General features: G+C 40.3%; 1 protein-coding gene across 1 annotated transcript in view; it reads right to left on the minus strand.

The window, feature by feature from the left end:
• Window positions 1-15,046, minus strand: part of zbtb47b (zinc finger and BTB domain containing 47b) — a 29,569-nt gene that overhangs the window by 7,209 nt on the left and 7,314 nt on the right. Inside the window, exons 2-6 of the mRNA XM_028004869.1 lie at window positions 5,526-6,881; window positions 5,021-5,168; window positions 4,298-4,413; window positions 3,858-4,002; window positions 1-3,203 (exon numbers count right to left, since the gene is read on the minus strand). The exon at window positions 1-3,203 is cut by the window's left edge and continues 7,209 nt beyond it. Coding sequence (XP_027860670.1) covers window positions 2,764-3,203; window positions 3,858-4,002; window positions 4,298-4,413; window positions 5,021-5,168; window positions 5,526-6,881 — 2,205 coding nt within the window. The 3' untranslated portion in view covers window positions 1-2,763. The remainder of the gene's footprint in view (window positions 3,204-3,857; window positions 4,003-4,297; window positions 4,414-5,020; window positions 5,169-5,525; window positions 6,882-15,046) is intronic.

Here is a 15,046-nt window from a genome sequence, read left to right on the forward strand (position 1 = left end):
AGAAATTGGAAGAGCTTTTCCAAAACTATACTGCTTGTAAAAATAAATCTTCAAAGCAAGAGGCTGAGCTAGAGTTTTTTCTACACTGAAAAAGATCTGGCCATATTTAAATTTTTAAAAGGATTCCTTCGATATATCATATAGATGAGACATTTTTAGCATCTTTAAACAGGGGGAAGCTAACAAACTAGCATAGTGCAGAAGAAATTTACTCTCTTGCTTCAGAGAAACTTCCAGATGTAGGCCCTGAATAGAATTGGAGATTATTTGGCGTTCCCAAACATATATAAATAGTTGGAAATTAATATAAGAGCTTAATTAGAAATGATGTACTAATTAACATCAGATATGAAAAATGATTAATATGTCTTTGAGTGGCGACAACTTTCTAACTTAAACTCTGAGTAAGAAGCAACAAAAACCCTCTCCATATACTTTAAAACTAGTCCCTTAGCAATCTTTTAATAATAATCTTTACTTTATTAATAATGTATTGTACTGCAAGTCAATAACTTTAATTTGTGGCTACAAATGATTGTTTCACAAAATATATACAGTTAATGTCATTTAGTAGACTTAGGCTTTGGGTTGTTGTTTCTGGGATTTGATCATTTGCAATACGAGCTAAATCATCTACAGATTAAAAGCACACATTTAGTTTTGCGAGCAAACTTCTCTGAATTTCCTTTCTGAAGGAATAAACAGTATTCAACTTTACCAATAACATTAGAATTTGATATACAAGTACAGCTATACTGTTTGAGTACATGAGGTTTTGGACCTGGTATATTAGCAGTCACAGAAAAATGCCCCGTTGTCTTACATCTCTGACTATATATAGTGTCTTGCAGAAGTATTGAACTTTATGATGGATTGTCACAACATAGCAGCAAACTGCATCATATTTTATTGCTGATTTTTTTTTTACAAGCAAAAATCTGAAAAGTGTGGCATGTATTTGCATGTGGGACCTTTCACTCCGACACCTCTAAATAAAATTGCTTTCACAACCACAAATCTACTGAGACATGACCCATCCAACTAATCTGACAGACCAGGCGAGGAGAGCATTAATAAGAGAAGCAGCCAAGAGCCAAGGCTCTGGAGGTGCTGCAGAGAGACACAACTCAGGTGGTAGATTCTGTTGACCTCAGAACTAATAGTCTTGCACTCAAAGAATATGGTCCCATTGAAGAGTGAAAAGAGGAAGCTATATAAAGTCATGCTTGCAGTGTACCATGTATGAAACAGCATGGAGACTACATGCTGAAGAATGTGGACCAATGAGACCAAACATTGTGGCGTAAATGTCCAAAGGTACATGCAATAAAAACTCCAACATTAGACATATCCCTGAACACACCATCCTGATTGTAACACATAGTGTGAGGATGCTTTTCTTCAACAGAGACAGGCTAGCTGGTCAGAGCTGATGGGAAAACTGACAAAATACAGGGATATCTTTGAGAAAAGCATATGAGAGGAAGCAAAGGACTTGAGGATGGGAAAGACAACAATAAACATACAGTCAGAGCAACGATGAAATGTTTAAAGTCCAAGCTTACTCATGTATTAGAATGGCACAGCCAAAGTTCAGGCCTACAGAAATTAAGAATATTAAAAATTGCTGTTTACAGACACTCTCCTCCCAATCTGACTGAGCTTGAGCTTTTTTGCAAATTACCGTCTCTAGAGGTGTAAAGCCGATGAATACAAACTCCAAAAGACTTTCAGCTGAAACCACAGTGAAAGGTGGTTGGACACTTTTTGTAAGAGTAGGAAAACCGAGAAAATCATGCATCATTTTCCTTCTACGTCAGACTAGCGCACTACTCTGTTTTGGGGTATCAAATAAATGAAAAACATATATTAAAATTTGTGGTTGCAACACAAAATGTGAAAAACAGTTCAATAGGAGTGAATGCTTTTGCAAGACAGGGTACATAAATAGTCAGACCTGTAAGAGAGTTGGGATGGTTAATGGAAGCCAAACATAAGAGTCGCGGATATCTTCATCTGCTGACTTTGTGGAAGCTCAAGTGTGAATTTGTTGTTCTGAAGACTCTCAGTTCCAGTCTCTGCTTCACAGATCACTCTAACACACCAGCACAGACAAAAAAAATAAAATAACACACACTCACTCCACTACACACATTGTAGCCTCTCTAATGTCTTTTGAAACTAAAGCCACGAATTACCCAACCACAACCAGAAAAAAAACAAAAAAAACAGGAGTACATATTAAATGTCACAGGAGGCAAATGTAAGGTGCAGGATCGATTATAAATGCTATATTACATTACTTATCCATAGCAAGGGAGCTACAGGTTTGGTTATTGGTGACGTCACAAACAGGTACATGTTCAAAGTCAAAATGAGCGTTTGGTTATTGCTGGGTCAGACTGGAACTAATCGCTACATCCTGGCAGAGAACAAAAGTATTTTACTCTCATCCTTTATGAGCATGTGTAACAGTTATTTGGTAAAGGATGTTACAATCTATTTGTTGTGCAAAACTCTGGATTTATAAGTGTGGTGTAAAGGTTATGGGATAAGTCGGATAGGACTTTGAGGTTATATACTGTATTCAGCTGAGTAAAAAATAACTATTTCTTATTTATGCAGATGAAAGAGTCTGTTACGAGGTCTACGTCTAGCCTTTTTTTCAGTTTTGTCTTCTGTGTAAATGTCAATCTCCCGCTGCGAGTCTGCTCTTAAACAAGGAGAAACCAAACAAAGTGCTTTAAATGCTACAGAAATTTGTTAGTTGTTGGAGTTCATCCTACCAGCAGAGAACAAGGGAGGAGGGGGCGGTAAACGTGAGGCAGTTGCCAGCCCCCCCATGGGGTGCAGCAGGGAGAGAGACAGCTGGGTGCTGTGGAGGAGCTGTGGGCTGGACTCGGCGGAGGGCGTGGCGGCGGAGGCTGGCGTTCCCAGCTGTGCTGGACCGGAAGAGTCCGCGGCAGGAGAGACGAGGGGCAGGTCGAGGCCGAGGGGGTCACCGCAGTTTGGGACCACCATAGGGTTGGTGATGTGAAAGCACTTCTCCCTGTGGGCCTTGAGCATGTTGGAGAAGCGGAAGCGCTGACCACACACCTCGCAGGGGTACGGCTTCTCTCCGGTGTGGGTGCGGCGGTGGCGCTTCATGTTGGGCCGACTCGTGAAGCTCTTCCCACAGATCTCACAGATGTACGGCTTCTCTCCTGAAGGATAAAGGACACCAGAGCTGTGTCATGCATCTTAAACATTACATTAAAGTTTAAACCCTTAGATAACTTGAAGAAATGTCCAATGAGTCTAATTAGAAAAGGTTATTTACCCCCTGCCTTTTATTCAAGATTGGTATTTACTGTTAAGTGTGTCTCTATTATGGCTTGCAAAGGTTTTGATAAACATTTTGACACATCTACAACTTTTAACATATTTCATTAGGATTTAAATTGAACACAAATCAGAGAAGCAACAAGGAGATTCATGGTAACTGGAGGAGTGGCTGAGATTCACAGCTCTGAGAATCTGGCGACAGGACACATATTAGGAATAAACTACACCAATCTGCTCTTTATGGATTAGCGGCATGAGGACAGCCAATACAGAAAAAAACGTCATAAAAAATCCTGTCTACAGCTTCCCACAAGCCACGTAGGGGACTAACCAAGAAGAGAAGAAAAACAAAATGAGAGTTTTTGGACAACATACGAATGGTATATGTAGAGGAAAACTAACTATACATACATAAAATATGAGAAAAACTGACAATTGTTGAAAGGAGTATACATGTAATTCTTCCCTAAACTATGAAATAACTCTGCAACACATACAATAAAAACTTTAAAAGTGTGGCAAAGGTGACTTACCAGTGTGCGTCTTCATATGCTCGTCAAAGTATTGCTTCATGTTGAAGTCCTTTCCGCACCACTGACACATAAACTGCTTGTGTCCGATGTGGATGCTCATGTGTGAACGCAGCTGGTATTTGTACTGGAAGCGCTCGCTGCAGCTCTGAAATGACACACAGTGGACACACTTGATCAATCTTCTAAAAATCACTTCTGGAGGAGGCAGTGCTCAGTCAAACCAACATGGTCAACAACAGATTAGAGGCTGTTTTGATGGACTATTGTAACATAGGATTTTTAATAGAACAGACATGCAACAAAGACAAAAGCTGCAATAACTGGGATCCTTTTTGTATTAAGGGAACTGTGATAAAAGGCTAGAAAAGCTGGATTTCACCACCATAGTCATTTCTTGATACTCTTAAAACTCCTACAGCACTGAAAAGGGGATCTCAAACCTCACACTTGAAGGGTTTCTCTCCTGAGTGCTGCAGAGAGTGGACCTTCAGGGACATGCTGCGCTTGAACGACTTTCCACACGTTTCACAGGTAAACGGCATGTCCTTCGTATGGGCTACATAAACAACGAAATACACAAACATTAAAAACACACCCAGACCTCAATCCGATAGAGAATTTGTGGCTACACTTGACAGAGATCAAACGGTTTTGGATGGAAAAAGTGAGTAAAACTTCACCATCCAGAAGTGCAAGTCTGATTCAGACCTACTCACAGACTCTACACTAATGGTGAATCTATAAAAGTCTGACTTCAACGGGGTGACTTTTATACAAACTCTAATGTTATGTTTTATATTTAATTGTCATCATTTTGGTAGAAATCAGTTGTTGCTTTAACATTGAAGGATTATTTATTTTTTATTTTTTTTAAAAATCAAAAATCTGTTAACCATAATTAATTTGTTAAAACATCCAAGGAGTGCATACGTTTTACAGGCACTGTAAGTATGAACAACAGATAATATATGCAAGATATTCTTGGATGGATATACACAAGCAGTCTGGGAAACTAAGATGCTTATCCTTCAGAAAAAGTGGAAAAGGAAAGCAACACCCAAAACAAATCCTGCTTAACAATTAAAAAGCTGTAGAGGAGGAAGCCCAAAGTACACAAGGGAACGAAGTGACCCAAGGAGATAGTTGATGGCAGTGTCACTCACCGACCATGTGCTTCCTGACGTGAGCCATGGTGTAAAATTTCTTCTCGCAGATCTCACATGAGAACTTCTTCTCCGCGTAGCCGTGGACAATCTTGTTGTGCTCGTGCAGTGACCACAGCTTCTTGAAAGCCTTTCCACAGGTCACACACTTTCAAAGCACACAGCGAAGAAGAGGAGATGTTGTGATTACTGGGTTTATTAGGGTTTGACATGTTTGAGGGGTTAAAAGCCTAACCAAGAATTTGTTAGAAGGCTTGAAAATTTATGTTCACAGACACTCTCCATTTTGCAAAAATAAACATTGCTCTGTCTCGATCAAACACAAAAAGACTTGCAACTGTAATGGCAGCAGAGGTGGTTACACAAAGTACTGGCACAGATGGTTGAATATGAGTAAATGCCACATTTTCAGAATTTTGCAAATAACTTTGAAAGCCAGTTCTGCCTTTCCTTCCACTTCCCCGTAATCTGAACTCTGAAAGCTGAGAGCGTAAACAGTTCATACCTGGATGCTCCGCTCACAGTCCGTCTGTTGGTGCAGCAGCAGCTCACTCTCCAACAGGAAGCGCTTCCCACAGTTGTTGCAGATCTGCATGCGGTTGTGCGTGACGTTCATGTGCTTCTCCAGGTACCAGCGGTTGTTGAAGATGCGAGGGCATTTTTTACACGGGAAGTGTTGCTTTTCCTCCAGCCTGACCTTCTGACCTAGGCCCTCTGCATCCAGTGCCTTCTTCCCGCCCTGGCGCTGATTGGTCAAGGTGGCCTCTGCGAGCGTCTGACGCATAGCAGTGGTGCCCACCACGGCTAAGGCTCTGGTTCCCCGGCGAGGTCGATCCATTACGGTGGGCTGCTCCAGTCCAGGAATGTTTAGGGTGTTCTCCTCCTCCTCCTCGTCCTCCTCATCTTCCTCTCCACTGGTATGCCCCAGTATGTCTGTCCTCTTTAGATCTTCATCGCCCTCCTCTTCATGTCCGTCACCATTCTCCATCTCATCGTCCTCGTCACCCTCAGAGTCTCTCTCGTTTTCGTGACAACGGCCAAACATGGGTTCTGTGATTGTGGAAGATTTTCCATCAGATCCCTTTGAGACGTTCAGGGTCTGGTTGTTGAGGTTGACTTCAACAATGATCTGATCCCTGTTGAAGGAGGTGTGACCATCCACTGGTTTTGACTCCTCTCCGCTGCCCTCCACTTTACAGAGAGTGGCCACACCCGTGCTGGCTCCGCCACCTGGACCATCCTCTTCCTGGTAGTACTGCTTTGTCTGGGCAGCCATCTTTCCCACCTCCTCCACTCTGATGGAGAACGGGCTGCTGCCTTCTCTCGTGTAAACCCTGCCAAGCTCAGACTCCTGTTTGATCTCCCGGTACAGCTGGCAGGGAGGCATCTCAGCTGGAGAGAACCCTTCCTGATTGGCCATCTCTCTGCAGGTGGCTCTCAGCGAGTGGCTGCTGAGGAGATCTCGACAGGACACCGCAATGTCGCTCATCTGAAGCACGGTGGCAGCGTTCAACACGTCACGGACGGTGCTGCTGCTCACCAGCAGCTTGGAGGTGTAAATGAAGTTGAGGATCTGCTGGAGGCCCTGAGAGGTCAGGGCGTCCAGGGACAGATCCACGCGCCGCAGCTGTTTGCTTTGGGCGAAAAGAGAGTGGAAGAAGGGGCTGTAGGCTGCCAGTACTCCCTTGTGGGCAGGAAAGGTGCTGCGCTGGCGCACCAACACGATGTCCACGTCACAGAGGTCAGGCTGGAAGAGGCGCTGCTCATTCAGCCTGTCCATCAAACAGGTGAAGTGCAGAGCCACATCCTCCACCAGAGAGAACTCAGCAGAGGGGAAGTCTGTGGTCTTCTCCACTATGAGCTGAAACCAAAATAGAGACAGAGTTCTTCAAAATTTACATAAAAGGAATTTATGTGACAGAAAAAAAAGACAAAACTATGGATTCCCAGCTCTGTTCTTTAAGAATCACTGTCTTGTATGATTCACGCTTTTGCCCGTTGCAACTTACTAAATTAAATTAAAGGTTGTTTAAGAAGCGTGAGTAGTTACAATTGTTGCCTTGAAGTAAGAAGGTCCTAGTTTTCATGACAATGTTTCTGCCTTGAATGTTTCTTCAAGGCAGAAACATTCTAAGACCTAGAATGTTTCTGCATGGCTTGGAGTCTCTCAGTACACCTCGTCCTGCCCAAAACACGCATGTTAGGTGAGCTGGTGTTTCTTAATTTAGCTTAAATTTCCAGTAGATAAATTGCTCAGAATATAATTGACCAAACTGAATCTGTGTGTGGGGGTGGGCGTGTGTGTTTGTGTTTGTGTGTTGGAGCAAAAACAGTTAAGAGTGAAACATATTTGCAGACTATAACCCAAGTCTAGAAATATGCCTATTAATTTCTGTAATTACAACTTAGCCATTGGTCCAAGCAGAAATTTTGAAATGTTTGCTTCATTTTTTGCTACATTTCTGGTAATAAAATCTCCCAACTCAAAATACAGTACAACATAAAAATTCAGTATGAAGCCACACATAATTAATTCATTCATTTTTAAAAGTACAACATCTCATATAAGTAATATTTCAGCCATTGAGTTTCTCTGATTAGGGCCGTTTATAGGAAAGGGAGTTTTTTTTAAAAGCTGTATGTAATAAAGTTATATTGTCTAAAGTTTTTTCTTTAATGTTTTTTTTAGGTGTTTTCCTGTTTACCACAAAATCAGAAGAACAATAAATCAATAGGCAATAAATTATGTGCAAACTAATATTGATAGGAAAGCATGAAGACAAAAGGAAATGAACAGTAAAACTCTGTCAATTCCTGTGATCCAAAAAGTCAAATCAAATAATTAAGTAAATGTTGCTCAAATAAACTCTCATGCCAGTTTCTGTGCATGCTTTAAAGTGTAGGACTGCAAGCAGAGTGTGGCCCAAGTCGGGGAGAAATCAAAGGTGTAACAATCAGCACTCTGTGCAAGGTCCTCGACATCCCAAGGTGGGTTTATTTTAGCACAGGAAGGGCAGGGTTTCGATCCAGACGGGATGTGACTGAGGACACAGCAGCAAGCAAACAGAGTGCAGGCGGCCGCGCACACACACGAACACAGCACACATGGGATGTCCAATCTTCCACCAAACCCACACACACCAGACAAAAACACAGTGTCTGGTCTCTCTGCAAGGACTGACCGGCCTGTGAATTGGTATTCAATGCCATTCCTCCTCCTATTAGTCGGCTCCAGCAGCACACCCACTCGGTGCACTCTCCCCAAGGGAAGACGAATCATGCACACAACAAAACATGTCAGGAGAAATAATTAGGGAAACATTGTTGAATAAATACTTGCTAATCCTCTAAACAAATAGATATTAGGATTCAGGAGTAATTTAAAATGCGCTGATTCGAACTTTGCTTATACTAAATGCTGCAAATGACCCAGCTAAATTACCATGACATAATGAGATTAACTTAAAACAATAACAAACTTCTATGTAGCAGATTCAATTCTGGATGGGGATGAAATGTGCCGTTTTCTGTTCTTTGCACCATTTTTCATCACATATTTTCCTCTTTAGGATTTATGATGCTTCGTTGTCCTTGTTCAGGCTGAGAAATAGATTTGCATTCTCTCCTAACCTTGAGAATCCGCTCCATTCGAGGAATTCAATTATGTAGTTTTAGATTTATTCATAGTTCTGAACTGTTAAATTGAACTCAGAATGAGAGGAACAAAGATTGGGATATCTCTCTCAGCACAAGGCTTCAGACATTGCCGGAGGGTAAAATGCCACAGTTGTAAATTTTAAAGTGGAGGTTTCACTCCAAAGTCAATAATGACCTGGTCTATCTTCAGGGATTTAAAAACCAAAGCAACCAAGCTGAAGGCCTGGATTTCAAGTTGAGTATAAATGTTTAAAAAAAACCAAAATTGTTGAATTTTATTTCTTTAAGCTGATTGGGAAAGGAAGGTGCCACCAATGTTTTGTCAGTCCAAAAATCGAGAAATTTTTAATCCAAAATATTTCTAGTTTTGTTTGTTTAATATAATTGTTGGGTAAATTGTATTATTAGTATTATCAAATATTCATTGTATCATGTAGCCTTGTAGTTACATTTAGATAATGTTTACTTATATGCTTATTCTCTTTTACTCTTGGTATAAGTAATGTTTCTGTGTGTTAAATAACTTTGATTCCTTCCTAAGGCTTCTCTGGGAAATAGAGGTGACAGCTACTCTTAGCAGCTGTTGCCCTGCAGGACTTCCTACAAGACAGAGGTGCTAGTTGCTCCCAGCAGAGTTTTACAAAGCCGTTGCTTTGAAGCTATACAACGTGCCCGATTCGACGCCGTGCCTGGAGCACAAGGGATCTAGAGTGTAGATAACATGTGTCTAGATAGTATATGTCATTTAGCGCTGCAACTATGTGATGAATTGTTTTCCCCGCCCTTTGAGAGTTGCAGCGCTCAGTGTGAGAGGGTTCCTAAGAGCAATAAAAGAGAGGAGCAGACAGATGTGTTTCAGAGCAGTTTGGAGATTTGTAACTGAAAGCACATCTCTGTCTGCTCTCCTCGCGAGAAACAAAGAATCTAACTCTCTTGTCTTTCCTGTGTTTGTTTAATAGGTATTTAGACCTGACAATAATAATCTAACTGGTCCAACAGATTCAGATTTTGAGTGCTTTTCAGACAGTTTTATTCACATCACCTTATATTTATATGCCCAAGATTAATCTTCTATTCACACATCTTTTCATATAGTCAGTCAACTTGATTTATACAAAATTAATTTAAAATTCAACACAAAACTGTTCACAACCTATTGTGTGGAAAGGGGTTATTTCACTACAATTTTATGTCATAAGAATCCAACACCACAGTGAAAAGTTGAACCATCAAAAATTAAAAAGAAACCGTTAGAAATGTCTCCTCATATTTCATCCGAAAGCAAATAGGGAAAAGAAGCAAAGTTTAACAAAGACTTAAATTTTAATCTGTCGCTATGTAGAAGAGCAAATCATGATAGGAACAAATCTTACGGAAAATACAAAGGCCAGGCACCGTAACGTCAAAAATAGAAAAGGAATTATTAGTTTTACAAAAAACTGTGTGAACCAAATTTTTTTAAATGTGTCAAGCTCAGGCTAGCGTTATCCAATGTGTAACTCAAGTCAGACTTAAGATCAGTTTTAGTGTCAGATCGTCAGCAATGAAAACAAATAATCAACACAGAAATTCAAACCAACAAGTTTTACACAGATCTGCAAAAAAAAACAACAAAACAAAAGGATTCCATTACAGATTCATCCATAAACAAAAATCGATGCACTGCTTTTTGTTTGCAACAAAAACATTCAAACACAGATGGTCTGAGAAATAATCAATAGGTTCCCGAATGACAAAGGGATTTTGGTCATTTTATAATGAACTTAGTTTCAAACAGACGGATGCTTTATAAGAGCCTAATTCAGCAGGAAACAACTATCATGTCTCATCATACTGTAACCAAACAAACTGAGCATAAACTCTAATCCAACTCCCATGATCTCTCTTTGTCCATCTCCTCTTCTTTCTCCTTCTGCTTCCCTCAGAAATGTCAGAGAGCTTGTTTGCCATCATCAGAGGAGCGCCTCCTTTAACCAGCCTCTCAGTCAGATGCCTCGCTCTACATTATTCATACGTGGCTCGACCTGAGACAAACTCAGTAACGGAGATTACCCGTGCACCCCGACACAGGGCGACAATTATACTGGCTTCAATCAAAGCATCCCACTCACAGTTCAATCACAGATTATTTCATCACTGGTCCAAGACAGCAATGTGACAGGATTCCCCTGCACTGTAAGGGCCTCAAAGGGCCCTTTTCACAAAGCAGCTTTCGAAGCTGACACAGTTAAGTCCCATAAAATCATTCTTCACTTTGATGCAGGACATTTTAATCCTAGGGATGTGATTTAGTAAAAGGGAAAGTTGTTGTATGGCAAAGAAATCCTGAATATGAAATCATCTTGTGCAATAAAAAGGTTACAAATGCTTAATCTCTCACTTGCTAAGGGCTCGACATGCTTGTCTGCATCATGATGATCGAGCTGCTGAGAGCATGCTGACATGAGCACACATTCACACTAACTTCATTTCAGATGCAATCGCATCTCACCAGGTGTTTTTGTTTAATCTTGGTCTGTGAAGGTTGGACAGGATGAACCTGGAAGTCCATTATGGACTAGCAGAGTGGACGTCACAAGATATACGTATTAGGAACAGATTTTTGTTCATTTCCTTGGAAATCTGAGCTCTGATCAGTAAACGTCACTGCATTCAACTTTCTTTTTCTAGTTGCAAATTGGAAAATAAGGATTCAAATTGTTGCTAACAACTAGGAGCAACACAAGCTAGAAGCTTAGCATTTTCCTGCACTTTATGCATTCAAACGTTTTGAGGAAGTAGGGCTGGTAATCTGCTTTGTGGTCAAAATGTTGTGTATCTCGATCCTCTGCCAACAATCAAATACTTTGAAGAGAAAAGAAAAAACAAGCATTTGGCCATGGACTACTTTAATACCACAATAAATGTCTGCCAAAAATTCTGAAATTTTGAAAGGATTTCCATATGTACAAGAAAAAACTTGGATATTATTCTCTGAAGTCAAAAATGTGCAAATTTGCGAGAAAAACATGATAATTTTTTCTTTTTATAATAAAGGCCTGAATTTAAAATATTTTCAGACATTAGTCATAAATCTGTATGAAAAAAAATGCTGAAGAAGTTAACTAAGATTATAAAGTCAATGCACTGACATAAATGTTTGCATGCATGTGCTGCCATGCATATTTTCAAATTCAAATAACTTAATTGGAAAGATAGAAGCTCTGCAGTCTAATAAATTTAACCACTGAGAGGCAGAAGTCATTTTAATTCATTTCAAGCCTTTCGTTTAAAAGCTGCAACATTCAAGGTCAAAGCACTTTATGCAGGTACGTGCCACTTGTCAAATATAGCCAGATTCTAAAGACAAAAAATATTCCAGAAAGCTAATGAAGTGCATAAGATATGACAAGACTCATTTGATTGAAAGCTTAAGTTTCTGACTCTTCTGGCACTTCATGTTTAATCCAGTTGGGTTGCAGCTGTGATGGATGATGCACAAAATTACAGCTCTGCCTGAGTGGAGCCTGCATTACTTAAGAGAGAGGGCAAAAAAAAGAGAACTTATGTTGTAGTTAATTTACTGTTGCACTCGTTACCTTCAGATGTTACTTTGACACCAAAGTGCAAGAAGAACCCACAGTGAGCGTGTCAGTCAAAGTGATTAAAAGCACCATGTGGAAACCTCTGCTGGATCAGCCAAGTCAGGATGGATGGTTTGACTCTGGCACGGTCTCGGATCGACTGGACCTGATCCAGAGTGTGAGGATGAAGCTCCTCTTGTTAATTTCACTACTGGGAAGGCCACTTTTCTCCCACACCTTGCACCAGGGGGCTCAAGGAGGGGTTGACTGGTCACCTGGCACAGCAGCCAATACTCGTGGGGCTAACTCACATCTATAGGCTGGCCTGGGGCGGCCGTATTTTAACCATAAAAGCGTAATAAACAATTTTTGTCAGTCATTACAGCAGATTGGTTTATTTTCTTGAAGGACATTGAGCTAATCTAATTAAATCTCTGAGCCACTCCACTCTCCTTGGACTAAACTTGTCAGATTTTGTCATTTGAGCTAACCTGAAAACAGTAATAATAGTAAATTAAAAGAGAAAATGTGAAAAACTAAGAAAAAGAAGAAAGTTAGAACTAATATAATTAAAAATTCTAAAAATAGATTTGACACACATCTTCACTATTGTCTAGGGAAATTGTAGCTAAAGTGTTGAAATACTTAACATAGAAAATACAAGAGTTATTTTGTTCAGTCAGACTTGAAGCATTCATAAGGAGTGCGTTTGTCATTTGTGTACAGATGTGTGTGAGAGAGAATATTACCTTGACAGCTTTTGTTTTCAAATAATACTGAGTTGTGTTAGTATCCTTTTTTTTTACATGGCTACTCTTTTCTTTGCAGGCTGCTATGATTTATTTTAACCTTTCAAACAACACAATCGGCACATATATAGTCTTATATGTGGTGTGCCTTCATGTGTCGTATAAACAATCATGGTGGGCCGCCATGGCCAAAAGCGCCAGGGCCGTTTGTTGGGCCCAGTCCAGGTCTGGGCCCAGGTGGATTTACGACTCCCAACTCTCGTGTCCAAATCCAAACAACAGTCTGTGTGAGGTCTCTGCTGTTGCTATTTAACAGATAGTACCTTAATCTTTATGAATTATTCGTTTTAACATCTTCTTCCTGCACAAACCAAAAGATATAACAAACAAGCAGCATCCAGCCAGTCTATCTCATTTGCTTGCTGAGCCAGTAGCAAAGGCCAATGTCAGAGTCATGAACGCATCAATAGTGCGAGTGAGGGCAGGTTGTACTCAGGAAGGAGGAAATCTCTGAGATAAGGCATTGCAGGGGGTTAAAGCTTTCTCTGCCTGCACACACACTATACTGACTGAACTCTGCCTCCTCAAACAGAACCCGCCTTGGTGTGATCTTTACTCAAAAGCTCTATATGTTGTTTCAAATTACACGTGAATTGCTAGGTGGTCAAACAAATATAATTTTGCATAAAGCTGCCTTAAGCACAGAACTTTTAGGATTCATAATTTGATATGACCACAATTATTTTTAAAAACACATTATCAATGTTCAGAAGGTTAAAAATGTTTCTAAATTAGGGCTGGGACGTTAATGCACTGTGGAATCCAAACACATATGGCATATAAAACGATTGTGATTAAATGGGTAAATATCAAATGACCAAGTGTAAGTGAATGCAGCGCAGAATGAGCTAAGTGTTAAATCTGCTTAATTCTGTGTTCGCACAGTAGATGGTATGTGTTTTTAGAAAATAATTGGGAAAGCTGCAAATAGTTCCCAGCTTTTGGCAACTTCCATACAGTTTCGCAGACATTTTATAGACCTTAAATTTACTAATATCAAATGGGCAAGAATATGCAAAACGCTGAAGATCTGACCACACTGTAATTCATTTAACCAACACAAACAAACGTTAGAGTGCATGCATTAGAGACAGGCACAAGTTTCACATGTTCCAAAGTACGCTGTAAAGATGAAGTCAGAGGAAACATGAAAGGTTCCAAGAAGTTATTTAAACTCTATTTTCTGCAGATGCATATGTGCGGTTCAATCAGGCTGCTATTTGGAGAGTGAGACTCAAGCAGAAAACAGGAAGTCTCAGCATGGTTAAACTAAATGGCCTTGTTTGATCCTTTGAGTTTTTAATGTGAAAAAGATGGCTACCTTTTAGAAATCTCAATTCCAACTTCTAAGGAATAAATACAGAGACTCTTGTTTGGAGTTAATACTGTGTAAATCAGACAAATAGCTAATCTCTTTTATGGAGGGTGCTATTTCCAGTTGGAAATACTAAATGCTACAATAAGGCATTTAGCAATAATGCTAAATACCTTATTTAGCAATAAATGCTAAATGCTAAATAAAGTGCTGGGAAAAGAGGGCTCAAAGTGTCTACTTCAAAATTGTTGCAGCTGTAGTTTTATGAGATTGTTGTCAGGTTGTTAGGGCTTATAGTGACATTTTAACAGGAACTTCATGGGTTAAAAATAAATGTTGTGCCTTCACATCTTTACAGAGCACACGGTCTTTCAAACTGCAATCAATTCGCAGCACAACTCAACTCACACTGACCTCCTCAAATCCCCAGCAAGCTCGATAAACCATCTTACACATTCACAAATACGTTCAGCCAGCAAAATGCAGACATGCATTCTATGAATAAGGAAGGCTGACGTTACTTGCTGCTTTGACCCAGAGAGCCCTTCAAAGAGCACACTCAGCAGCCCTGCTCACAGCGCGCTCTCCGGCGGAGAGGCGCAGCATGGCCTGACATGACTGACACCCAGAGGAAGGAGAGCGGGCATCGTGTCAGGCCTCATCTCGCTTGGTGGTACACAGA

The sequence above is a fragment of the Xiphophorus couchianus genome, chromosome 21 (assembly GCF_001444195.1).
Source record: "Xiphophorus couchianus chromosome 21, X_couchianus-1.0, whole genome shotgun sequence".
NCBI classification, from domain to species: Eukaryota; Metazoa; Chordata; class Actinopteri; order Cyprinodontiformes; family Poeciliidae; genus Xiphophorus; species Xiphophorus couchianus.